Raw genomic sequence first — 27,410 nt, forward strand, 5'->3', positions numbered from 1 at the left:
ATGCATCCATGAGTCATCGGGAGTTGAGCACCTTGGAAATCTGACTTACCTGAACTGGCAGCAGGTGAAAGGTGTGCCATGAATGAGACTTTGTCAAGAGCTTTGACAGGAGGAGGAAGAGGAAGGGCGGGGTTGCCTTGGCTGAACATGCCAATGAAAGGGGAAGGGACTTAGATCTCTCCATCCCTCTTGACACTCAACCAACAGGTTGTGATTGAATCAAATGTTCCACTGATTAGCCGCAATCCTTCCCAATAGGGATAACTGCAATTTCTTCCAGCCATTCATATCATTCTGAACTTTTTGCCATAGCAAGTCATAATTATTCTTATAAAGTTTCTTGTTCGATGAGCTAATATAGACCCCTAAATATTTAACCTTTTTTACTACCTCAAATCCTGTCATTTCCTCTAGTTTTTGTTTCTGTTGTATAGACATATTTTTAATTATCACTTTTGTTTTTTTCTGATTTATTTTAAATCCTGATACCTTTCCATATTTATCAATTACTTCCAACAAAAATCTACTTGAATTTATAGGATTCATTAACGTAACCACTACATCATCTGCAAAAGCTCTAACTTTGTACTCATATTGTCTAATCTTAATTCCCTCTATTTTCATTAATTCTCGTATTTTATCTAATAATGGTTCCAGAGTCAAAACAAACAATAATGGTGATAAGGGACATCCCTGTCTTGTTCCTTTCGCAATCTTAATAACTTCTGTCAAACTACCATTTACTATAATCTGTGCTGTTTGCTCTCCATAAATCGCTTTAATTATTCTAATAAAACAGTCTCCAAATTGCATTTTCTCTATTAATTTAAATAAAAAATCCCAATGCAATCGATCAAAGGCTTTCTCTGCATCCAAAAAAATAAGTGCCGCTGAAGTATTCTTCTTTTCCAAATATTCCAATATATTAATAATCTGTCTAACATTATTCCTCATCTGCCTCCCTTTTATAAAACCAGATTGATCAGTATGAATTCTTTGTTGTAAAACTAACATTAATCTATTTGCTATTATTTTTACAAAAATCTTATAATCATTATTTAAAAGTGAAATCGGCCTATAGTTACCAGGTTTAGAGCAGTCTTGCTCCTCTTCCGGTATCAGTGAAATAAAAGATGTTTTCCATGACGGGGGTATTCCCACTCCTAATTGTATCTGATTAAATAATTCTTTAAGTGGGCCTAATATTTCATCCTGTGTTTTTTTATAATAAGTTGCTGTAAGACCATCTGTACCAGGGGTTTTCCCCATTTTTAATTGTTTAATTGCCTCCACTATTTCTCCAGTAGCTATCGGCCGGTTCAGCTCCTCCCTCTGTTCTAATGTTAGAATATTCACCTTATAATCTTTCAAATAATCATAAATATCCCTATCCAATATTTTGTCTTTTGCATATAGTGCAGTATAAAATTCTGAGAATGCCTTTTTAATTTTATCCTGTTGATATGTCTCTTTACCTTTATATTCTATTTTTTGTATGACACGTGCTTTCTGTTTCTTCCTTAAATTATATGCCAACCATCTCCCAGGTTTATTTGCATTACAAAAGTATTATGTTTAGCATATTGTATATTCGTTGCCACCTGGTCTGCCATTAACATATTAAATTGACTCTGTAATATTTTTATAGCCTCTTTAAGTTTATGATCTTGTGGGTTTTGAATTAATAACTGTTGCTTCCTTTGAATTTCTTCTTCCAAATATCTACGCTGCTTTTGTTTATTATTCCTTTGCCTGTTGTCCAAATAAATCAATATCCTCTAATAAACGCTTTGCTCGCTTCCCACACAGTTCCTATAGGTGTCCCTTTGTACATATTAAAATCAAAAAATTCTTTTAACTGTTTCTTACAATAAGTTACATTATCCTCATATCTAAACAGATTTTCATTCAACCTCCATGTTCTACCACCTTTTTTCCCTTGTAATAATTCCATCCATACTGGGCTATGGTCAGTTAAACACCTCGAAATATCTTCGCTTTCTTCACCCTAGAAAGCAAGTCATTAGAAATTAAAATAAAATCAATGCGTGAAAAAGATTGATGCCTATCAGAAAAAAAAGTAAAATCTCTCTCATCTGGATTCCGTAACCTCCATATATCTCTAAACTCAAAGTCTTCCATCATTTCAAAAAGGATTTTGGTAATTTTGCATGTATAGGTATCTTCTTGGAGGAAGTTCTCTTATCCTTCTTGTATCAATTACTCCATTCCAGTCTCCTAATAAAATAAACGAACTATAATCCCAGAGGGTCAACCTCTCATGTAACATTTTGTAAAACTTTTCTTGTTGCTGATTAGGTGCATAAATACCTATCAACAAAGTCTTTTTGCATCTATCACCAGTTCAATAGCAATAAATCTTCCTTGAATATCTGCCTCAATTAGCTTAGCTGGTATATCCTTCCTGATATATACAACAATTCCATGCTTCTTTTCCAAAGCTGATGCAACAAAATGGTTACCCAATTTTGAATTAATTAAATATTTTTGGTCTGATAATTTTATATGTGTCTCTTGCAAACAAATCACATCATTTTTAATTGTTTCAAGTAGTGAAATATTTTCCTTCTTTTCTGAGCTGAATTCAAGCCATTAACATTCCATGACAAGATTCTATTTGCCATTACTGGCCTCCTGAAGCTTTGAAGCAGACAACGGAAGCTCCTCCTCCGGTATCTTCCGTCTAGCTCCTCCCACAGCTTCCATAATGGGATCCTGACTTTTACTTTGAGACTGTTGCTCTTCTTTACGCTTAAGGGCTCCTCTTGTCACCCTTTGCTCTTGTGGTTCCTCTAATACTGGCAGCAATAAAGGCTCTTGGGTCACCACGCCTTCTTGAGTCTCTTGAAGTTTTTCTATCACTTCTATTTCGACTTTCAAAACTGTAGAAAGAAAATCCTTTGCCTTTAAAACAGTGTCAATTCTATATCTCCTTCCTTGATAGAATAGTGTCAGTCCAACTGGCACCTCCCATCTGAATTGAATCTGATGTTTTTTAAGTGCTTGTGTAACCAAAGCAGATTGCTTCCTGTCTCTTAACATCTTTGAAGGAATCTCTTTCAACACCTTCACCTCCTGTTCTCCAATTTTTAAAGTTGTCTGATATGAAACTTGCAGAATTTGATTTCTCATAGTCCTTTTCACAAAATAAACCACAATGTCCCGAGGAAGCTTTCTCTGTCTTGCAATCCAAGAATTAACTCTATATATTTTATCAATTTGGTAAGCTACCTCTTGGGGTCCGCTTCAATAAATTCAGCCAATGCTTCTGATATAATTTTTCTTAAGTCTTCCACGCCTTCTAGCATACCACGAATTCTAAGAACTCCTTCCATAAGTTTATATTGTAATATCACAACCTGATCTTCATTTTGATCCACTTTTTTCTGAACACCTTTCATTTCATCTTCTAAATACTTATTTGACTGAGAGATCTGTTGCATTTCCACTTCCAATCCTTCAATTTTTTACTCAGTCCTTGAACTGCCATAAGAATATCTTCTCTTATTTTTGCATTAAAATTCTCCATCATCTCTTTTGCCTATCTTCAGAAAGTTTTAATTGTTCTTTCAATATTTCCTCAAGACTTGGTTCAGATCCCTTCTTCCAGAAGGCTTTAAAGGTTTAGCTGCCATTCTGTCTTCAAAAGAATCAGGAATTCAAACTTAATAACTCTCCTTCCCTCCTTTCAGTATAAAAACTCCGTTTGTAACAATCCACAAGTAACGCTGCTTCATCGTACTAAAAATTTTACTTTCACTTTTAGACGCCATTTTAAAAGTCAATTAATCAAAGACAAAGAAAGGTTTCAAATTTCAAAAAGGGAGTCGGTACTTGCCGTGCTGATTCTACATCAAAGTTCGAACGCTTGTGAAATTCCCGTCTGCTTGGAATATCAATCAATTTAATAAGTTCTCTAGAGCAGAAGCAACATTCCTCTCCTTTTCCCTGATAAAAACAGGGGCGTGCTGAAGTTGGAAGGAGTGGAATTCGGTGGGGTCATAAATCCAGGAAAATTCGCTCTTAAGAGCAAACCCCCTGTCAGACCTGCCACTCTTCCACAATTCTGATAATCTCTTTCACCCAGAGATTATGCTAAGCTCAGTGAACAGTGATTTATTTTCTGTTTCACTGACTTTTACAATCTTCTAACACGGAGTGCTCTGTTTGAGCACCCAGCAGGAGGGTGACGTCACTGGAGCTATTAAAATGAATGTGTTACCTAGATTTTTGTTTCTGTTCCAGATGATACCTATAATTAAAAAGGATAAAAATTTGGAAGATTGGCAGAGTGGGATTAATAAATTTATATGGCAGGGTAAAAAGGCGAGGGTTAAAATGAAAATAATACAGGATTCACGGGAAAGAGGTGGTTTAAGAATGCCTAATTTTAAACTATATTATGAAGCAGTAACCCTCTCAGTAATAAGTGACTGGTTTAACTTAACAGAGGAAAGAATTTTGAATATAGAAGGTTATGACTTGTTATATGGATGGCATGCGTACTTATTTTATGGAAAAGAAGTGGATAGGGCTTTTAAGAATCATGTGTTGAGAAGTGCTCTTTATGGTCTGGAATAAATATTCCTATAAATTAGATTATAAGATTCCTATATGGGCGAGCCCTAGACATGCAATAGAGAATATAAATATAGAACAGAAACAGGAAATGATTACATATAAAGAACTTTTGTATGCTGAAGGAGGTAGATTGCAATTAAAATCATTACAGGTATTAAATGAAGAAGGAGGAATTATACTTGGTTTCAATATGGGCAAATAAGTGCTAGATGGAAAGAAGATCAAAAATTGGTATAATGCAAAGGAGGAAAATTTAATAAAGCAAATTAGAAATCAGACCCACGAGCATATAAAGAGATTGTATAATGTGTTGCTTGAAATAGATTCGAAAAGGATTTGGTAAAGGATTGTATGATAAAATGGGCACAGAATATTCAGGAACCAATAATGTTGGAAACATGGGAGAAAATTTGGGTTAGAAATGTTAAGTTTACACAAGCACAGAATTTAAGGGAAAATTTTTATAAGATGTTTTATAGATGGCATTTAGATCCCAAAAAATTATCATGTATGTATCCTAATATCCAAGCGAAATGTTGGAGGTGTGATTGTGATGATGCTACATATTTTCATATTTGGTGGACTTGCAAGAAAATTAAGGTCTTTTGGATAAGAATTTGGTGGATTATTCAAAATGTACTGAAGAAGAAGATAAAGTTCCTGCCACAATTTTTCCTTTTGGGAATTATAATGGATTGTACAGGGATTGAGACTAAACTGATTTTGAACTTAATAACAGCAGCAAGACTGTTGATTGGACAATACTGGAAGAAGAAGAGATACCTACAATAGAAGAATGGATATTGAAAGTTATTAACTTGGCTGAGATGGCTAAAATCTCAGCGTTTTAAAAGACAATACGCAGGAAAGATATTTAATTGAATGGAAAAATGGATTGATTATCTACAAAACAGATATCAGATTAAGAAATATCAGATTGCCTTTGAATAATTAGAAAGTTATTTTATGTAATGGGAGGGGTTGGGAGACGAAAAGCTTTGGATGTGGTTATTTGGATTGGACTTTACCTTGTGATTGACCCGGGAAGCCGGGGTGGGGAGGAGGGGATGTTTTGTTTTTTTTTTTTTGGGAGGAGGGGAAAAAAGGGGGAAAATGTTTTTGTTTTTTTTAAAACTCTTTCAATAAAAAAAAAAAAAAAAAAAAAAAAATGTTCCACTGATTAGAAAGCAAACTCGGCCCAGGTTACCAACTCAGAAATGGTCCACGCGAGCAGAGCCGGGTCAAATCAGAATAACGGAATAACAGAGTTGGAAGGGAACTTGGAGGTCCTCTAGTCAACTCCCTGCTCTAGCCGGGGACCCTCTACCATTTCAGACAAGTGGTTAACCATCAATCAACCACTACTGCTGGATGCAGGATGCCAAACAAGCATGAAATCTGGTACCAGCCAGACCCAAAAGCCCCATCAGCCCCTGATGGTTTCTATTCTTCCCAATGCCCAGGCAAGCAGCTGGTCCTCAAGAACCCCTTGAAATTTCTAGAGTGAGGGAGAAAATGAAGCGGGGTGCCTATTGGAGCCCCAGTTTGCTTTTCAGCCCTACTGGCTTGCTGAGGAAGATGCCGAATAGCTCCTAGAAAAGGGAGCTTCCTTCCATCTCAGCTCCACTTGGGGAGGGGGCGAGAGGGAGCAGGAAAGTCCCCCCCCCCGCTTGGGGACGACTCCAGTGGTGAGCCGCCGACTTGAGAGACGGGGAAACAAATGCAAGAGGCTGTTTCATCTGCTGCAACGGTGCCCAAGTTAAGGATTATAAATTGGAGCTATCACAGATTTGCATATCGGAATTTTAAAGCAGCCAAGACCCTTCCAGCGAGCAAGGTCAAACAGAAGATTAAAAAGGAGGGAAGGGAAAAATAATCCTGTCCCTCTCGTTCCCCTTGACTCTCACATTGTGCCTGGCACAGCGGGCAGCGGCAGCAAAGGGTCTTCCTGCCCTCCCTGCCCGTCTCCGGCCACCAGGGGTCTGTGCTGCAGCTGTTGGGGCTGGAGAGGGGCGTCTGCGCCTGCAGCCCCTACGAATTGCAGGGGGCTCCAGAATGCAAGCACCCAACAAGGTTCTCCTGTATTCGCTTTTGCTAACTCAGGAGAGCTTTTGGGTTGGCCGTCAATCAGCTGCTCTTTATAGATAGACTTCCTCTGAATGGGGAGGTTCCACAGAATTCCCCTCACCCGTAGCTGCTCTGAGACCTCCCTGTCTCTTCCCATTCAATGCTCAGATTGGTATTTCAGGTGCATTTGATGACCTAGCTGGGTTATGTGTCCATTGTTTTGACTTGCTTTATATCCAGCTGTTTCTTTGCAGACATGAGGGAATTCACAGGGAAGACCCTCGTCCTTTCATCCTGGTAACAGCGGCCACAATTTATTTGTGACTGGCCTGATAGGAGCATCTAGAGATGAACCTGAACACAGAGTCCTCAGCCTCAGATCATCTGTGCCATCTTTCCCAGGACAAAGGGGAGCCACCATTGGCACCCAAAAATAGTCTCAAGAACTTGGTGCCTGTTTCTAGGAAGGAAGAAGATGCCAAGCTGGAGCTGCATCTCACCTGGACTGGAGACTGCACGCTTGGTCCTTCTGTGCTCTCCAGATGCTGCAGAGGCATCTCCCCACAGCTGCCCAGGGCCTCGGCAAGCTGCTAAATCTGGCAGCTTGGAGGCTCTGCTTAACTCTACCAACTTGGGCAAAGAGAGGGAGGCTGCTAAAGAAGGAAGGGATGAGAGGAAGGAAGAGGGAGGCAGGGGGAAAGGAAGGAAGGAGAAGAAAGGAGAAAGAAGGAAAGAAGGAGATAGATGGATGGATGGGAGGGAAGGAGGGCGATTGAGGATGAAAGGAAGATAGCATGGAAGGAAGAAAGGAAGGAGGGAGGCAGATGGATGGATGGGAGGAAGATCAGAGGAAGGGAGGGAGAGAGATAAAAAAGGGAGGGAGGGAGGGAGTGAAGGAAGGTTTGCAATGGCCCAAACTTGCTAATTTCAGGAACAAAAGCCCAACTTCCCTGTCTGATCTCCGTGTCTCCAAGACTCTCTTGCCTGCCAGAGCTGACACATGGCGGATCCTGCCAGATAAAGAAGAAATTCAGGCTGGTGACAGTGTCTTCTTTTTCCTCCTTCCTTCCCTCTTTCTGCCATTCTCCTCCTGATAAGTGCGGTGCCTGCATAGAGACTGATAGAAGGCCTATCGCAGCGGTTAGCCCAGAAAGGAAAGGCTCTATCACCCCTGCATCGCCGGACCAAGATCGACTCCCAGCCACACAGAAATTAATATCACTCCAATTACCGCAGCGGAGATGGGCTGGACGGAGAGATAATAAAATCTCTTTTACATAAAGAACGCAAAGAGCCAAACGGGGTTCAGTCAAGGGAGTGGGGTGGGGGTACATTTTCTAGGCCTGTTCTCAGCCTTGGGGAAGGTGCAGGCCAATTAGGCAGGATGGCAGGATTTTCCCAGCAGGGAAGGACGGGGGACTGAACATAATCAGGGTTCTTGTCTCCTACTAACTCGGGCCTTTTGGGGTCCCAGCGGAGAATTGTCCCCCGGGGACTTTTGAACCGAGGTGGCACAATCTATGCCAGTCTTTCTCCATTGGGGCAACTTTTAAGATCTGCTTTAATGTGGAAACCACTTATGGACTTTTTGCTTGAGACCAAAAGAGGTGCTGTATTAATTCTGTGACAATTACAATTGTTTCTGATGATAGAAACACTGTGTATTATTGAATGTCAGATCAAAAGGTGAATGTATTTTAGATTTGCAACTGTATCAAAGAAAGTTGCAAGTTGCTTTCTTTTGTTTTTCTTCTCTTCCTTTATCCCTTGCGCTTTACCCTTCCCTATTTTTTTTTCAATTTCTTTCTTCTTTTTTTTATACTTTATTCTTGGAAGAAATTTAATGATGTCATTAATTAAAAGATGTGTGGACTTCAACCCCCAGAATTCCCCCAGCCTGCAGCACATTGAGCCTCCATCACTGATTTTGCAACTTCTTTCCATTCGTTCTCCCTTGCTTTTCCCAGGTGGCATTTGGCCCTGGGGGGGGAGGGAAACGTGGGGTTTCCCCTCTGGAAATGGGCCAGATACTTTTCGCTTGTGTCATTCTCAGTGAAGGTAAGAGTTCTAAACTGAGCATCTAGTCAACAGGGATGACTTGATCAAATGTTGGTTAAAGAATAAACCCACGGGCAGTATTTTGGAGGCTGGGAATGCCAACTGTTGCCCTCCAGGATGCTTACAATAGGGTGGGAAGGACGTTCTGGCATGGTGGGCCAAGGACCATCACTGCCAGTGCCGAGCAGGCTGGGCTCCCCCAGGCTGAAGGTCAGGGATGGGAGAGAGCAGATAACCAAGGAGAAGGTGTGGACCTTCTGCAGATCTATTTCCGGCCAACACATCCAGGAAGAGCCAAGGATATCAGCCTGGCTGCGAACACACGTTTCCCTTCCTGGACTGGGAGCCAGTGGTGGAAGGGGAATTGGAGGAGAAAGAAAAGGGGAGAGCAGAGGAATGCTGGCAGAAAAGCTATGCCATCTCCAAGTTGGGTGTGTTTCCAAACTGACCCAGGAGAAGGAGTAGCATGGGGGGGGGAGGATTGTCTTCTTTGCAACCCTCCTTTCTTTTCAAGAAGCAAAACTCGTAAGAACAACAGATGAAGGTATCCCAAGCTCTAAGAGCAGAAATTGGAGCAGAGCTGACATTGCAAGGTGAACCTTCTCCTCCTTCTCTCTTTAGCAATTCTGGTGCTGTTGGCTTCATTGTGTATATAAGGCGTCTAAACAATTTTAGGTGAGCATAGTTTTTGTTTGTTTTGTTTAAATCAGCTGTGAAAGAAGAACCACGCATGGATGTGGGTACAAATGCATGTTCATCCATGCAAATGATATGATTTGAGAAGTTCAAGGATGCTGTAAGGCTATTCTTTGGTTTCTCCATGACCTTGGCCTAGCTAACCCATCTTGCAAAGTTATTATTAAGGTAAAAAAGAACTCTTTTCCAAATACACATCCCTGAACTGCTTGGAAAAAGATGGCGTGTTGGCGACTTGGCCCACACGATCTACTGACACCAATGGCGTCCAGCTATGGCTCTAGATGGAAAGAAGACATTTTCCAGCCTGGATCAATATTTGTTGAGTGTCCATCCTTCAAACAAGACTAAGGGTGTGTCGGGATCCTTTGCAGAGGTGGGTTTCAGCAGGTTCTGACCAGTTCTGGAGAACCGGTAGAGGAAATTTTGAGTAGTTCGGAGAACCAGTAGTAAAAATTCTGACTGGCCCTGCCCCCATCTATTCTTTGCCTCTCGAGTCCCAGCTGATTGGGAGGAAATGGGGATTTTGCAGTATCCTTCCCCTGGAGTGGGGTGGGAATGGAGATTTTACAGTATCCTTCCCCTGCCACGCCCACCAAACCACGCCCACCAAGCCACACCCACAGAACCAGTAGTAAAAAATTTTTGAAACCCACCACTGATCCTTTGGTGGACCAAGGACGGCATTTGACCTTTGGATGGTTACACTAAGAGATGCTCTCCAACAAGCAGGTATCGCTAAGGCTCTTTTGCATACAAGGTGGGTGCTGTGCGATGACAGCAGCCAATGGACAACCAGATCCCTGGTCCTTCCACTCCCTTTGGCCTACTCTTAACAGGCAGCCTTAATCTTCAGACTTTGGCTGAGTCTGGGATCTCCTGCCAGAGAGCTACTCCGAGCCCCTTCATTTACATCCCAGCTACTGTACACACATCACCCGACCGGAGCCACTGAGTATATCGCATAGATCTGAACTTCTGTTTTTACACTTCCTTACTGTTGTTAACAGATGGAGACCGGCACGCCCAACCGTTTCCCCGTAGGCTGTGTCAGCTTATGGTTTAAAGTCCAAACCAAACACCAGAAGCAGGATCCGGCTTTCCTAAACCTCTGCACTGGGAGTCACAGCTCCTGCACTTGCCTGAATTTGGAAGCTGTTTGATGTGCCCCGAGTTACAGCAGACATACGGTCACAATCAATATGTGGGAGAAAGCAATCAGACGGGGCGCATCCTCCCCAACTACTGTGTAACTCTTCTACTATATAGTCTGTTGATTCTTTAAAAAGGACCCTTTCCATCAGAGATGTCCCAAGCAAGCTAACCAAAGTTTGTAAAGATCCCTTTTGGAAGATAATTCATATGCCAAAGCTTGGTATTCTGTAGGCAGAACCAAATCAGGCAGAACCAAGCTGGATCTGCCGCACAAAGCGAAGCATTCAGCTTTTGTGCTCACTGTCCTGCTCTGTGTCGAGAACCGGGCGCTTTTGAGAAAACGAAGAGAGGAGATTTACCTGGTCCCGTCCACAGCTCGGTCTCTGGCGTTTGTGCCTTATCCGACTCCTCTAGATTCTCCTCTTTGGACTCGGCCTCTAAAATCAAAAGAGGAAACATCACAATCGCACTTCAAAACCCACAAAGGAGATACAATCAGTGGTTGGTTAGGGCAGGAGATTCCTGCTCAGCTGTTCGCCTGTCTCCATCTCAGCCCGAGTGCCCATAAAGGCTTAGAGGTAGGAGCCAGAAAGCAAAGTCTTCAGACATTTCCCAGACAAGGCATGGGAACCATGAAGGAGGCCCACATGGGAACATCTCCCAACAGGAGCCCTCCTTAGTTCTGCCATGGTTTCCGCTTATCTTTTTCTTCTTCCTGAGGGAAATAATTTAAGGAAATAGAGCTAAAAGAATAGGATAAATAAGGCTGGTTACCCCAAGCAACAGGCAAGGTTCCCAACCTAGATATCCCTTCCTAGAAGAGGGGACTGGAACCTTAGAATGGGGACCACCTTTTCAAAAAACAAAACAAAAACCCTTTATAAAGAAAAGGGAGCTATATATAACTTTTCCCCTGGCTCACCTGCTCTCCAAATGACTTCTTCATCTAATAGACCATCACCTATCCACTTTCACTGTGAATTGATGCAGTCCACCTCCCGAGTTAACGCTCTGGTGTTGAAAGAATTGGGCCATCTGGCGTTTAAGGACCCGCAGGAAAAAGATTGATGTGAAACTATTTATGTCTCTTTTTTTTTTTTTGGGTGGTGATTTTATCACTGTCCGCTGCCTGGGGTCCTTATGGAATTGGGTGGCCTTATAAACTTTATAGCGAACATATCCTCAGCAGATACTTGGCTTTGACTCAGGGAAGAACCTGGAGCCAAATAAACAAATAAATAAATGGCAGTGAGGGGAGACAGCCGGTTGCCTAGCAAGGGAGGATTCAGACAGGAAGAGGGTGAGAAAAATCCCTGACACCCATATTGTGACAACTTATTGTGCCAACTCAAAGCCCCCCCAAGAATGAACAGGTTTTTCTGATCACTCGATCTTTTAAATCGGGAATGTTGCCACAGGGACGGTTGGGGGAGGAAAATAAAAGATCCTGAACTCTCATGAAGCACCTTAAGGCAGAAGGTATTAAAGGACACGTAGCCAAATTTGACCCCAAATTCGGGGTTCTGGGGATCAACATTACTACAGCCCCTAAAATGGCGGGGATGAAAAAGTAAAACATCCTCCTGGTCACGTGATCAGAATCCAGATGCTTGGCAACTGACTCACATTTATGACGGTTGCAGTGTCCCCTCAGGGTCCAGCGTTCCCCTTTTGCGACCTTCTGACCAGCCAAGTTAATGGGGGAAGGCAGGTTCTCTTAAGGACCCTGTTACTAACTTAAGAACTGCAGTGATTCACTTAACAACAGTGGCAAGAAAGGTTGTAAAATGGGGCAAAACTTGCTTAACAAATGTCTCACTTAGCGACAGAAATTTTGGGCTCAAAAGTCAAGGACTACCTGTATTTTATGGCTTCCTAAGAACATTTTGGCTTGCACCTGATGACCCAGAACCACAATTTGGAACAAAAGAAATCCTTGTTTGGGTTTCTGCATTTACTTGGTCAACGAAGAAGATGAAGGAGTTACTTGCCCTTGTTATGCTTTTCCTCTGGTTCAAAATTAACAAGCTTATCAAGGCTACTTTGTGGGCCATAAAAAGTCCTGAAGCCACAGCAGAGCTCACAGCCATGACCACGAGAAGACGAAACAACAGAAGGACAAACAAATTTGGGGAGGACTCTTAGAGATCAGCGATCATGCAAGCTTCCCCCAGCAGTTGAAGGATTATTTCCAGAACCACTGCAGTGCTAAAATAGCAGGAGAATCAACCAAAACCTCCCAAAATAGGAGTTGAAGCTGTTAGATACGAAGAAAGGATTTTCCGCAGAAAGCAAGTTGTCAGAAAGGGGGTGGAAGGAGCTGATGAATGGCCCCATGGAAGCCCATTCCCACTTCTCTCTCACACTCATATGCACCAATACAAGATCCGTGATACGTTGCCCCCCCCCCCATGCATATCTTGGTGGGCACAGGAGAAGAATTGGTTCAGGACAACAAGCTACTTCAGATGTGGCTTTCAAGTTGTCTAGCTGGAATCCTTGATAGCAGGGGTCTCCAACCTTGGCAACTTTAAGGCAGTTTATTTCCCAGAATCCTCCAGCCACCCAGAATTCTGGGAGCTGAAGTCCACAAGACCTAAAGTTGCCAAGGTTGGAGGCCCCTGCTCAATAGGTCAAAGCTAGGCTGGTTAGGGAACTCTGGGAGTTAAAGTCCATAAGTCTCAAAGTTGCCAAGGTTGGAGACCCTGCTCCATAGGTTTGGGCCCAGGAACAAGAGAACTTCAGCTGTTAAACCTGGGGAGGACACGAGCTGGGGTTGCCCCCAACCCAGGCCTACCCTCGGATGGCCGGCCGATCCCAAGGAGAGGCACCTTCCTGGGCCAGTTCCACCTGGGCTGCCCTCACAGCAACCGAGAACCATTATTCTCACCATTAACCTGCTGGTTGAGATAAGCTGATCTCGGAAGGTGGTGCAAAAGATTAGTGGGCACAGGGCATGTTTGCCTTTCAAACGCTTGTTCCACGGGCCCCATAAACGGCACCCAGGGGTGGGTGGGTCTGCGTGCGTGCTTGACGTCACCGGCCATGGGCGATTATTATTAATACAGGTGACCAGGGTGGGGAGGAGATGATTAATATCAAATCAATCGGCGGGTATAAAAGTCCCATTATTTGGGGCTATAAATCAAAGCGGCTGGCATATTGATTGTTATCCATCCTGCTGAAAGCTTCTTGCTATGCACCACAGGAGCAACAGTTATTGCAGCCGGCCCTTATCACGCACTATCGCCTCCTTTTATCACGGCGCTAGTGCCAGGTGCGCAGCTCAGCCGGGAGGGAGAGATTTCTCTCTCTCTCTCTCTGCTGCCCTGTTTTCTCATCTCCTCCCCCAACCCCCAGGGGCTTTTGAAGAGAGCTTCGATATCTGATGAAACCCCCTCCTCTCTCTTCCCTTCAGCAGACCAGCTGGGTGGGTCAAAGTCTGCCACTGAGCAAGACCCTTGGCCTTTCAAAAGCCTCCCCCCACCTCCGGCCCCCAGCCCCCATCCTCCAACCCCATGCCCACTGTCCAAACCTCCACTCCCTTCCACCCCTGGACAAAGGATGATAAATAATGCATGCACGCTCAGGCTCAGGCTTTCTGCATGCGATGCATATGATTCCCACGGTCCAGCTGCGTGGATGCATAGCCACATCCGTAGGAGAGGGATGGCTGTGGATCTTTGACGGATCAAAAGTCTGAGAGAAAACCATGATTAGGAGTCTGACTGTCTTGAAATGCAAAGGGTGGGGGGGGGGGGACAGATAGTTTCAGAGGTCCTGCTGCCAAGTGGGGCAAGAAACCCATAGAGGTAGTCCTCAACTTACGACAATTGAGCCCGAAATTTATGCTAAGCGAGACAGTTGTTAAGTGAGTTTTGCCCCATTTTTACCATCTTTCTTACCAGAGTTGTTAAGTGAATCCAGGCAGTTGTTAAGTTAGTAACACGGTTGTTAAATGAATCCCGGTTTCCCCGCTGACTTTGTTTGAGAGAAGGTCGCAAAAGGGGATCACGTGACCCCGGGACAGGGCAACCGTCATAAATACAGGACACTTGCCAAGCGTCCCAATTTTGATCAAGTGGCCCTGGGGATGCTACAATGGCCCTTTCTTAAAATGGTCCTAAGATCCCCAGTCACTGTTGTAAGCCGAGGATTTCAGCTTTAGTTTTGCTTGAACTGATTTCCGGCGGCTGCCTACGCCAACACTGAGGGACGGCAGGCATCTTCGTCCAGTCACGCATGGGGAAAGCCACGCTGGAGCAGACCTTCCCCTCTCGAAGGCAGTTTGGCCCAGCCGGATCCTGCCAGCCTTGAGCGAGGTCAGCCCTGCTCCTTCCGGCCAACTTGCTCCCTCCTCTAAGCCCAGCCGGAAGTCCCACTGCAGCCGAAGGTCTCTTCCGCCCATAGGAGAGAAAAAGCACTTTTTCGGTTTTTTGCCTTTTGCAAAGGGAAATTTTGAGAAAGAAAAAAAAAAGGGGGGGGGGGAGGTAGGAGGTCACCCAGCTACCTTTTCAGGAGGAGCCACAAAAAAAGGTGAGCTCTTCATTAGGGAACGGCAGGTATTGATTGTAATTTGAGCCAGAGCCGAGGACTGGCAAGCCCAAGACTCCTGTGCCGCCAATGCTTGGCAGCCATTCCCCCCCCCCTCCCAAGGAGAGCATAGTTCACGAAACTCAGGATCTCAAGGGCTGCTCCTCTACCTGGAGACATGACCGTCCCTCTTGTCAGAATGGGAGGGGGGCCCATCTGGATTTCTCTCTTGTGGACTACCTATATCGAAGGCTGCTCCTGGGCATGGGTAAACTGTCACCCCCTCCCTCCCCACGGGGCAAGCAAACCAAGGCACTCACTCTCGCTACACGGGGAGCCGGCAGAGTCGCCTTCCATGGAGCCTTCATGATCCGAAGCACTTCCTTCCTTCTCGGACAGGCAGTCGTCTTCCAGAAGGCCACCAGTTCCTTCTTCCATCTCACCCAAGGCGCCTGCAGGAGCAACGGAAAGACCGGAGTTAGGTTAGGTGCCCATCCCGCCTCTTTCAAAACCTAGCAGGGCTGACCGAGGAATTCTGGGAACTGAAGTCCACAGGGCTTAAAGTTGCCAAGATCTAGAGGAAGCATTGCAAGACCCCTACATTATCTTGGCATCATACCTATACTGATCATCAGCACAATAGTGCCAAAATGTAGGACCTACAGCTACACTCTAAATCCATGTGAAAAGGGAATGGAGGCACACAAGTTGTGGTCATGGCAGTAGAAGACTTGATTTAAAAAATTACTCAAGAGAAAGGGAGATTATGGCCAAACATAGATGCCGGTGAAGGTTATTGACAGGTTTTGCTACTTTGCGGATTTTTGGGTTCTGATATAGCCAGGAAGACTGAACCCCCTACTCTTTGTAACTAGGGCTGCAAGGGCAAGATGGGGAAGCCACATGTGGCACCCCAATGATCCCAAGGCCAGGATGCTGTTGAAGAAGGCCTTCAGCTAGACCTCATGATGGACCAGACTTCATAGTTCAGGAGAAAGGCTCACATGCCTGATTTTAAAGGCCTTAAAGGACTGGAACTCATAATCAGAAGAAATACATTTTTCAATCCTCCACAGTTCTGTAGACAACATCGGAACCTCAGGAGGCCACAATTCCAAGGATATGGAACATTGATCTTCTCAAGCTCTTCTAGCATCCCAACCAAGACTGTCTCTGGTCTGAAGAGTCCAAAGCCGGCTATGCTAGCAGTTATTCCTAGATCGAGCCACCTTCATTGCCCTCTGGGATCTCTGCCCTCTGGCTCCCTCTATCTGCCCCCCTATCCCAGGGGAAGGGGAGAGGGCAAGAGAAGAATTAGGGAAGGACCGAGGGGGTTAACTTTATCAGAACCAGGAGCGTGAAGGCGTGAAAGAAAAAATTAGCCTAACGAATTTACAGTGAGAGAAACGATTTGTTAGCGAGCGATTGTTTCTGAATATTATCAGAGCTTTTTTAATTGTGCTGGAACAGAAATTAGTAGCATTAGAATAAATTGCCTTTTCTTCTCTGGCAAGCTCTTTATTCACGCTCATTGTTGTCTGCTTTGTATAGATTATGGGCCTTTTGTTCTCGCAGAGTAAATATACATGCCTGAAGTCTCGGAGAGTGGTTGAGGTCTGGAAAAATGCATGGGGGTTCTCCCCGCTTCTTGGGGTGGGGAGCTTGGTTTTCCTTGGGGGGGAGCACGAGGGGCAGGACCGGGTGCAGGTCCATTTCAAGAAAGAGGACGGGCTGATTAGAAGTGGAGTGAAGCATCTCCTCTGCCATCTTCTCTGCCCAACATGGAAACCCCTCTTTGGTGTAACTTACAGGGTTCAACCTTACTTTGATTTTGGAAAAGAGGTTTATGGCTCTTTTGGCCATGAAGGAAGCCTTAGGAAATACCATACAAACATACTTGGGCTGCAGAAACATTCAGCAAAAGGTCCAGAGGTTGGCCAAGGGGTGGATGGAGAGACCCTCCAGTGCCCCCCAAAAGCTATCCATCAAGTCCAGGGGTTGATATCTCCATTTACTTAAAACTGGGGTGTCACCACTTCTACGTCTGGGGCTGGACCTGCCCATCACCTTCCGCCAGGATACAGTTAGAGATCTGTGATTTATGGCCGAGCCTGATAAGTTAACTCCACCAACTGTGGCTTATCCAGAAAACCACAACATCACACAACATGTAACCTCTTTGAGGCTTATGAGCTATAATTTATGACTGAAAAACTGCCGCTACGTAATCGGGGGGGGGGGGGGGGAACGGGACCTCTTGGTGGAACCTGGGCTTCTGGCTCAACCAAGAACCTGGGAAGGTTGGCAGAACCCACCTAAAATGTTTGCAACTCTTTTTTCTTGAGGAAAACCACAAAGCTATTATTCCGGAGGTCCCCTCTGCGTTCATCTGCACCCAGAGACTTTGCCCCGCCCCACCCCGAAAACCCTCCTGGCTTCCCTGGACTGAGAGCTGGGCTCTTCTTTTGGAAGACAGGAGGGAGAAAGGAGTTGAAAGAAAAAGGGAAGAGTGTGGAAGAGGTGGAAGGGAGGAAGGAGGGAGGGAGCCGAGCCGGGCATCATGTCTGCGGGATTGCTCGGAGCCTTAGAGGAGTTATCACTTCACGCAGACTCCCTCCGTCAGCCTGATCTGTCTATTCTTCATTAAGCAAATACGCTGAAATGGAAATGAAAACATAATAGCTATTTGATTTTGGGCGAGATATTTTGCATATTGGCTCACTGCTGATAGTGGAATTTCATCAACTCCCTTTTTTCATGCTTTAAAACTGAATTACTAAAGGCTGGCATTGGGGAGGGGGAAGGGGAAGGGGCGCCCAAGACACACTCACTTCCCAGATCCTCCCGCTCAAGACGATTAAACTGGGGTTCCTTCCCTTCCCCCCACCTTCTCCTCTCTTCTCTCTTTTTTTAAAAAAAAATTGCAGCCATTGTAAAGGGAGAATTGGGGCAAATCTGAGATGATGGGGCCACGTTACCCCAGCAGATGCTCACTGGCTTTCTGCCCCTTCCATGAACTCTGTGGGGAGTGGGGGGGAGATGGAGGAGTGGGAATATGTCCATGTACAGAGAGAGAGGTGGGGGGGGAGGAGGCCGGCATTTGCAAAATCCCCCAATGAACGTGCTGTGGGGTAGAAGGTCTATCCTGAATGAAGAGTGTATCTGCTGGGTATCTGCAAACCCCTGGGAAACGAGAGGTGGGTCCCCCAAGCTATTAGGATGAATCTGAGGGATCTGGGACAAGGCCGTTCCCTTTCATTTCTGGTCAGAACAGCTGGGCCCACCACTTGGCCAACTCTGGCTGATCCCAAACAGTTAATCAGGGTCAAAGCTGGCTAGTTCTTGGAAGAGAATTGGAAAGCCACTTTTGCAAAAAAAAATAAAAAATATTCCAGAACCTCCAGAAGATTTTGCGTGCTACCTCTTGTGGGGTAGAGCTAGTGTTCTCTGAGCTTGCAGCTTTTCTTACAGACATTTCATTACCAAACTAGGTAACGACATCAGTGCTACCTATTCTTTATCATCATCTCCCTTGTTGAAGGGGATGGAATTCAGTGATGGAGAGCAGACTTTTAAGACCATTTGGGGACAGGACAACAAACTCTACTCGCTTACTGACATGGGCCTTCCTTGTGGCACATCTGATTCCTCACCTCTGTGACCCCTGCCCTGTTTTACAGCCAATTCTCCTATTGAAAGGAAAATATCATTGCTGGGAGTGGGGCTGCGACACCCACTCCTCACACATCCATCCTCTGGTCATCTCTGTTTTTATCAGTGATCCCTCCAGTCTGACTCAGTTATTTGTACCCTATGGCTATCATTAAATGTTGTACCTTAGAATTCTTGATGAAGGTATCTTTTCTTTTATGTACACTGAGTGCTTATGCACCAAGACAAATTCCTTGTGTGTCCACTCACACTTGGCCCATTAAAAAATTCTATTCTATTCGGATGAGAAAGTAAAACTTTTCTCCCCTTTTAGCCAAAATCGAGAATTGAGGTTATTTAGCTTCTACGAAACTTGTTGGCTGAGTCAAATCCTACACAACCTAAGGAAGCTATCCCTAAAATGTAGCAAAAACTTTAGAATCCGGAGGATTCCAGAGTTATGGAAAATCTGGTTTTCCAGGGTAGGAAATAAGCAAGATGGGACTAATTGCAAAAATTCAGGAAGTGAGATAGACACTCTGTGCATCAGGAGGCTCTCCCGAACACCTCCTCATCTGGAAACACAAAGAAATACATTTCACCTTTTTCTCTTTCCTTTCGGACTTCCAGATAGGGTTGCGTTTTACTCTTTGTTCATACACCTGTGTACCCCCCTCCCTCTGTAAAGAGAAACAAGGCCCTGCCCCGCTTCCTAAGACCTGGCAAGTCAGCCCAGCCTTCCTTCCAGCTCCTTTCTAAACCTTCACAAAGGCCAGTTCGAATCACCAATTCTTTCTTTTTGTCCAAAAGGTACAGCCAACCAAGTGTGAGGCACGCTAAAGAAAGGTGGCTTGTCAATCCAAGACAGCCAAGATAATTCCCTTGGAAAACAGCCCTTTCGAGGACTTGCATTTATATTCATATTTAGCTCCTCAGCTCCTAATGGCAAGGAAATTGCTCGCTCCTGGGTGGAGATTTAAAAACAGCCTTGTGGGAGTGAAGAATGCCAGGGGAGTGGGGAAGACAGGGGCTTTATTGGGATTTGGGTGCGTCCTGTATGTTAAATCTTGGTTTTGTCTTCTTTTAAAATGAGGGGGTGAAAGAGAAACCAGGTATTGTCCAGGAGCACAGGGGGCATTTGTGCCAACATTTCCTTTCCCTTCTTTTCACAAATGAAAGAACAATCAAAGATTCCCTTCAGCTCAAGGTGCCCAATTGAAATCAAGCTATGGTTCTAAGGCAGCTCCATTTCTCTCCTACAAACACAGCCAGGCACCTTATTTAAAATACTCTACAGCTCTTCCGCCAAGAACAGCATTCCAGGAAACCTGTTCTGTTCCAGACGTGTGGGACTACACACCCCAACATCCTGTGCCTGTAGCTGAAAAGGACGCCACTTTCCACCCCATTCTTCTTTAAGGAAATAGATATACTGAAATACTAGAATTAGTAGAAACTTGCTAATTGTTTCTTGCAACATATATATATATATATATATGTATGTATGTATGTATGTATGTATGTATGTATGTATGTATGTATGATATATTTATTTATTTATTATTTACATTTCTATACCGCCCTTCTCCGAAGACTCAGGGCGGTTTACAGCCAAGTTAAAAAGACATATACAAAAATTAAAACACAATATTTGAAATTTAAAAATCTGAAACCATAAGGCCGAATATTAAAATAACAAGAAATAAAACCACTCAATTAAAAATTACTCTTAGGCCAACCCTGCTCGTTGAAACAAAAAAGTCTTGAGCTCGCGCTTAAAGGCCCGGAGGTCGGGAAGAAGGCGTAGCCCCAGAGGCAGTTCGTTCCATAGGGTAGGTGCCCCAACAGAGAAGGCTCTTCCCCTGGGGGCCGCCAGCCGACATTGTTTAGCTGACGGCATCCCGAGGAGACCCTCCCTGTGGGAACGCACAGGTCGATGGGAGGCTATTGGCGGCAGTAGGCGGTCCCGTAAGTAACCTCGTCCTATGCCATGGAGCGCTTTAAGGTGATCACCAACACCTTGAATTGCACGCGGAAGACCACCGGCAACCAGTGCTGTCTTTGTATACCTGCATGCTGTAAATATTTGTCTCCTGTGACACTGACATATATATTATGCCCTTTGTCACATGCCACATTGACTAACTTCCTGGACTGTTATTGGGGTGTGTTGTGAGGTATCTGGCATTTGTCAAACTATATGTCCCACCTTTTGATCAGAGCCTTATAATCTCCCCCATCCTGCCTAAGAACATATCTCATCTTTGATCTTTTGAGTTCCCTCCACTCCAGGGGGCCAAATAGCCAACACAAAGAAGGTGATCAGGAAGAGATAAGGCTGATGATGCTCATTAAGAGGCTCTACCCTGTTCCAGGGGATGTACAAACCAAATTCCAGGGATACACAAATCAAAGGTGCCACAATTGGAGGTTTAAAAGAATAAACCTAAAGAATATAAAAGGGATTTGGATTCCCTCTCTTGTTTGTAGTTCTTCCCTGCATGTATCTTGTATGTGTTTGGAACAGCTAGCCATTTAAGCTTGATCAAGATTAAATGCTATTTTACTCAAGCCTCTGTTTAAGTTTCTTGTTTGGCATTTATGAGCTTAAACATCTTATTATTGGACCTTACACTTCCTTTCCTGGGCCTTCGGGTGCACAACCTCCCTAAAGTCCCTCCCACCTCAATGGGTCCTTCGAAAGCACCTCCCTCCACCTAGCAGGAGGCAGGAGTTGGCGCCAAGTCCTTCCTCTCTACAAAACCGTCAAAGGGTAGGAGGCAGGAGACCAGATCATCAATGATGTTACCTGGTTAAGTAATGATGAACGAACTTAATGAAAACTACCAAGCTCAGGGAGCACCTGGGACCCCACAGGTCGACTCTGAGTTACAAATATTCCCTGCTATTGGCATGAAAACGTCTCTGAAGTTGGGAGGAGGTAGACAGACGTCCTAGCCAATCATTTCATTCACACCAAACTTCTTCTCTTATCGCCTGAACAATAAGCCTTTCTTGATCTTTCTCATTTATCCAGTAATTAAAAAAAAAAAAAATCTGGAGAGAGAGGGAGGAGGGAGAATTTTTTCCAGGCTGCCAAGAGAGAGACCCTGACAGTCCCAAACCAAGCCTGCAGACAAGAACTTGACGATAAGACGGGGTGATAAGAACTAGAAAATAGCAACAGAGTCAAACTTTCCCACCAGCTTGGAGATCAGGGAGGCATCCATTCCATGCCAAAGCTGAGAACTCCCCTTACCTCCCCCCCTTTCCCTCTGCGTATCCATCAAGGGGGTGAGACTGGGGGTGGTGGTGGTGGATATGCCTCTGGGACTGCAGAGCACCTGTATTTTTTTTTATGGGGCGAGAAATGCCTTTGGTGATGCAAAACTTTTGCAAAGTCCTCTGGTGGGAAACGTTAGGCTGAAGGATGTGCTCAGTCTGCGCGAAGGCTTCGCCCTCCAAACCAGCTTCCCCTCTGGAAAGGAATGTGGAGATCACAAACAGAGCTGAGCTGCGATAGCATAGATACAGCCCCCACCCCCCATAAGAGATAAAGCCAAATCTCAGGGAGAAGGTTTGCTCCCAGCATGTTATCCGAGGTCATTCCCACCAGACAAAGATTCTTCAGTTGATGGGATGGCTTAGCGGACTTTAAATCGGGGCTTCTCAACCTTGGGATCTTTTAAGATGAACGAGTTTCTCTTCCTAGGATTCTGCTGGCTGGAGAATTCTGGGAGTTGAAGTCCAGGCATCTTATAAGTTGCCAAGAAACATTGCTTTAGAGATGGATGGGAAAAGAGAGACAAGGGATTGGGGGAACCTCTCATCCTCCCTCCATCAGAGTTGCCTTAATTATCCGTTCACATCACCCCAAGCCAGAGCTGCTCTTCGTAATTATTACTCCATCCAATTAGCAAAGAGAAAAACAGGCAATTTGTAGCAGAGAAATACAGGTTTGAAGTTCAGTCTTGCAACTTCAGAGAGGGCAACTCCTCCCCGACACTATGACAAGGACAAAACAGGAGACAGGTTGGCTACTACCAATACAACTTCGTAAGATGGTGAGCTAGAGCAGGGGTCTCCAACCTTGGCAACTTTAAAGAGTTGTGGACTTCAACTTCAAGAATTCTGGGAGTTGAAGTCCACAAGTCTTAAAGTTGCCAAGGTTGGAGACCCCTGAGCTAGAGACCTAACCCACGACCATCACTAAGTCTTCAGCTGGGGGTTTTCCTGAAAAACATCCGGTCCCTGACCTTGCCCTAGACAAGGTAGGCCATCATCTCAATGTCAGAATCCCCCCACATGACCCATATTATCTTACAGTGGCTTAACATGAAATGAAAGAGGGAGATGGAACACATTCTCCCTTGTTCTGTAGTAGATAAGCTTTAATCTGCTTCTGTCCTGAGGTGTGGTTGTTGCATAAACAGTACGAGAGGAGATCTTCCCTGCTGGGATAAGAAGTTTAGTTAGAAATTCTTCGGAGCAGAATTTCTCCTGGGCTGTACAACCACAGCCCAGAAGTGTTGGGTTCGACATGCAAAAACCAGTCAATTGGAGAGATGGGCCACCGAATGTGTCTTCTTGTTCCGGAGACATTAATCCATTTTCTTTTCGTTTTCAGAACTGGGAGGGAGCTTCCAAACGATCGAGTCCCCCAATCCTAAAAAGAAGTATAGTCCTAAACGGCTTTGCCGGATCAATTACTTGACTTGTAGAGAGTGTTGAAAGGAATTGTAAGTTTTACAGCAAGTCTTCTCAACATGATCTGTAGCTCCTAGCTTTCTCTGAATAAATTGTGAGTGCTTCGGCTACCAAACAATCCAGGAATGTTTAAGGAGTATTTCTCAAAACTGATTTAGGGCAGTGTATCTCAATCTTGGCCACTTTAAGATGAGTGGACTTCAACTCCCAGAATTGAGATTGAGATACACTGGTTTAAAGTACTATCCAAACCAACTAAGCGTTATAAAACAGTCTCTGGATTGTCCTTCTGAACTGTAAAAGGCAAGACAAGAAGCCACTTCAGAAAAAAACTACACAATGGATGGTCTTTCTGAGATTCTGGTATTGTTCTGTTTCCCTTCCCCCAATACTCCGGGTCCAGGAACCTGGGTCACAACAGGTATTGAGCAGTGGAGACAGTGGGCTGTACACACTAGCATACTACCTGTTCATAGCAAAGAGGCAACTCGAGTCTTCGTATGAAAAGAGAGGAGTTGTTCAACGGCAGCTGCAAAGTGGAAGATGCACCATGAGTGGGACACTGGCGTTCCATGTTGGACCGAAAACTGTTCAGTTCACAAAACACCATGACACGCCGTTGGGTTCTCAGGCTCAAAGCCTCTTCCATCAAGAGGTCGTCCATGATTCCACAGGCTGCTCCTTTGCTGGATGAGGCCTCCTGCCACAGAAGCAGCCCAGGGCCAATCAATTTAGTGCTGACAACGTGCCTATCTGTGTCAAAGATGGGTAAATGAACAGACAGCTAGGGAGACCACCAAAGGGATGTTGGGTAGATAATAAAAGCTCTCGGCCAGACACACAGCTCTGATAAGAGGCCACAGGATGCCAACTTTGTTAAGGATCAGAAATCTACTGCCCACAGTGGGTTTTCCCTTCCCTCTGGAGGCAGCAAGACTGTTATGGCTGGGGGGTGAAGAGCAAGACACATTTATCACCCTTAATATAGCCTTTCTCAAGGGGGAGGAGGGGAGTTCACCCTGGCTGGGAATCCCAGGAGTCACTCAGAAGAGGGATGAGAAATTAGGACTCCCCAGTGAAATGGGTGAGCGATAGGTTCCTGGCAACTCCTCTTGACCTAATGCACAATGGCTTTGCAGAATTTGCAGACTTGCCCCCATTTCTAATACTAAGCCCACTTCCTAAGGTGCCAGCAAGAGGAGATGCATGATGTTTTAGAAAGTTCAATGCAGACAGGGTGAATTTTAGATGATGATGATGATGATGAGCCTGAGAAAAAAGACCACACCTGGAATAAGGCACCCAGTTTTGGTCACCACATTACCAAAAAGGTGTTGAGATCTTGCAAAAGTGCAAAGAAAAGCAACTGAGATGATTAAAGGCCTGGAGACAAAAACATATGGAGAACGGTTGCAGGATTTGGGTATGGCCAGTCCAGAGAAAAGAAGGACTAGGGGGGACATGAGAATAGTGTTCTAGTATTTGATGGGCTGCCATAAAGAGGAGGGGGTTGTCCTATTCTCCAAAGCACCTGAAGGCAGGACAAGAAGCAGCGGATGGAAACTAATCAAGGAGAGAAACAATCTGGAATTAAGGAGAAACTTCCTGACAGTGAGGACAATTAACCAGTGGAACAACTTGCCTCCAGATGCTGTGGGTGCTCCATCACTCGAGGTTTTTAAGAAGAGACTGGACAGTCATTTGTCTGAGATGGTATAGGTTCTCCTGCTTGAGCAGGGGTTGGATTAGACCTCCAAGGTCCCTTCCCGCTCTATTCTGATTCTAAATTCTAACATGAAGGAGTTCTGGGCATCTAGATATCTTTATACATACCAAAATATATTCCCTGGAGGAGGAAGAAGTGCCCAGTTTCAGCTTGGTCAGTGTACACTAGGAAGAAGGGTCCCGTCCTTCCTCTTCTTTCCAACTCTCTCCATTTTGGCTAGCCGAAGCCAATTTGATGGGACAGCCGTGATCCTTCCACAGACCCCAAACTTCTTCCTATGAGGATATCCCCCCCCCACTAGGTAGGTAGCCCTAAACTTACAACCATTCAAACAGCTTCAAATTTATGGAGCATTTAGATTTTGCAGTGAAGCGAAGTAAAATGGAGAAAAACATGAAAGCCAAAGGAGGATACAGAGCCTCCTGGGGGACAATGATGGGTGTGGGAATGAAACACCCCTCCCCCCCACCCCATCCAATTATGATCACACCAGGATTGGCACCCAGCATCTTGGCTTGTTCTGAGTCCTCTTGTTCCTCTCCAAACCCTTGAAAACGTCTCCCGAGATAAATGCTCCTATCGGTCTGGTGCGAGCAACTGATAATGCATGGATGACGCCCATCTCAGATCGTTCCTCTGTCTCAACATCTACGCGTTCCCATCAGTCCTCAGCCATGCTCGGAGACGATAAAGTGGCGCTGCCTTCCTATGTGGGTCCCCGAGGCAGCGGGACAAAGACTCCCTTTTGTGCAGACCCAGAAATCAAGCGGGCCACAAATGGAAGGGAGACGGTCTGCTCTGCAACGTCTGTGACTTTCACTGATCTCCCTTTCGGGGGTCCCGTGTTGGGTGTCATCTCGGATGGGCTTCATGTCCCAAACCCTGGGGACCAGCTGCTTTTTCCATAACTGACAGCATCGTTTCCCCCCTCCCCCCAACGGGAATATTTCCACCCATCTTTTCTTGGGACTAGATGGCCCGGTTCCCATGACCCACTTAAATGGGTCACTTTGGAGGTTAATGCATTTTGGGAACATCAAAAAGAAAAGAAAACAATGCAAATTGAGGCTGCGGGGCGGGTGGGGGGCGGGTGGCCTTTTGCTCCAGGCCAGCCCAGTGTGTTGTGTCGTGGGATTGCCAAAAACGGAGGAGTCAAGAACTGGAGAAAATGAGCAGCTGAAAAAGCAAAGCTTTCCATTCTCAAAATCCTGCCCAGCTGCCTGGAACCCTCCTCCTCAACACTGATCGGTTGTGGGGACCAAGTCATACCTGCTGCGACCTGCTAGGTAGGCCAATGGCAAAGGGGATGAGGTTATGGAGCCTTGCCAGTAGGCACAAAGGTTCACGGGGTGCCAGACCCTTCTAGGAGAAAGAGGGTGGGGAGACTCAAAGAGATCCCCAAATGACTCAGTTAATGACTGGGAGAGCTAAACCTGGTTAGTTAGTGGTTGGCTGGGTTCAGGGTACCGGGGATGTTGGCTTATATTTGCAGTTAATAAATTGCAACCTAATAAACCACCTGCTCCTTGAATAAAAGCCATTTCATTCCCAAACATGTGATTGGAGAATTTCTTCCCATGATATATAAATCTGGCTACCAATTCTGATTGGTTACCTAATCTCATGGTGATTAAATCAAATTCAGGGAGGACACATCCCTCCATGGTTCCCCCAAGCAGCAGCATCACTTCCCACCACACAAAAGAATCAACTATCACTAGATCCCAGCCAGATAATGGTGCCTTAGAACCCTTTTCATCAAACAGAAACCCAAAAGCTAATTCTTACTCTTCCGCACTTTCAAGTCCACCTTCAAACCATTCATGCTTTGAGGAGAAGGGAGGGAATGTTGAACTCTGGCAAGGCTTGGCTTGCCTGAAAGTTCAAATTAGCGAATATATAAAACATTTGCACTTTTACATGTGTTATTCCAAAGGAGCACCATTTTTTTCTTATTAAGTGAAGAACAGCCCGTGGACATCTGCTGAAAGGTACCATCATGGCTCAAGCTTCATGTCAACTGATGTGAATTAGGGAATTGGTGTCATCTGAATGAAGAAGTCATGATGAAGAGGAGGTCACTTGCTGACCTTTTTCTAGACTCTAAAAGAGGGTCACTCGACCACTTTTAAGATGGGTGGACTCCAACTCCCAGAATTCCCCAAGCCAGCACAGATGAATTGTTCTCACTATCAGAAATTTCTCCTTATTTCTA

At 44.9% G+C, this 27,410-nt stretch overlaps 1 protein-coding gene across 2 annotated transcripts in view; it reads right to left on the reverse strand.

Annotated features, from left to right (window-relative positions):
* The window catches only part of LOC131184258 (zinc finger protein 469-like), a 272,266-nt gene that overhangs the window by 28,260 nt on the left and 216,596 nt on the right, over positions 1 to 27,410 (reverse strand). For both annotated transcript variants that reach the window (XM_058155369.1, XM_058155368.1), the window contains exons 5-6: positions 15,432 to 15,563; positions 10,938 to 11,015 (exon numbers count right to left, since the gene is read on the reverse strand). In XM_058155369.1, the coding sequence (XP_058011352.1) occupies positions 10,938 to 11,015; positions 15,432 to 15,563 (210 nt within the window). The remainder of the gene's footprint in view (positions 1 to 10,937; positions 11,016 to 15,431; positions 15,564 to 27,410) is intronic.

Source organism: Ahaetulla prasina, chromosome 12 (assembly GCF_028640845.1).
Source record: "Ahaetulla prasina isolate Xishuangbanna chromosome 12, ASM2864084v1, whole genome shotgun sequence".
NCBI lineage: Eukaryota > Metazoa > Chordata > Lepidosauria > Squamata > Colubridae > Ahaetulla > Ahaetulla prasina.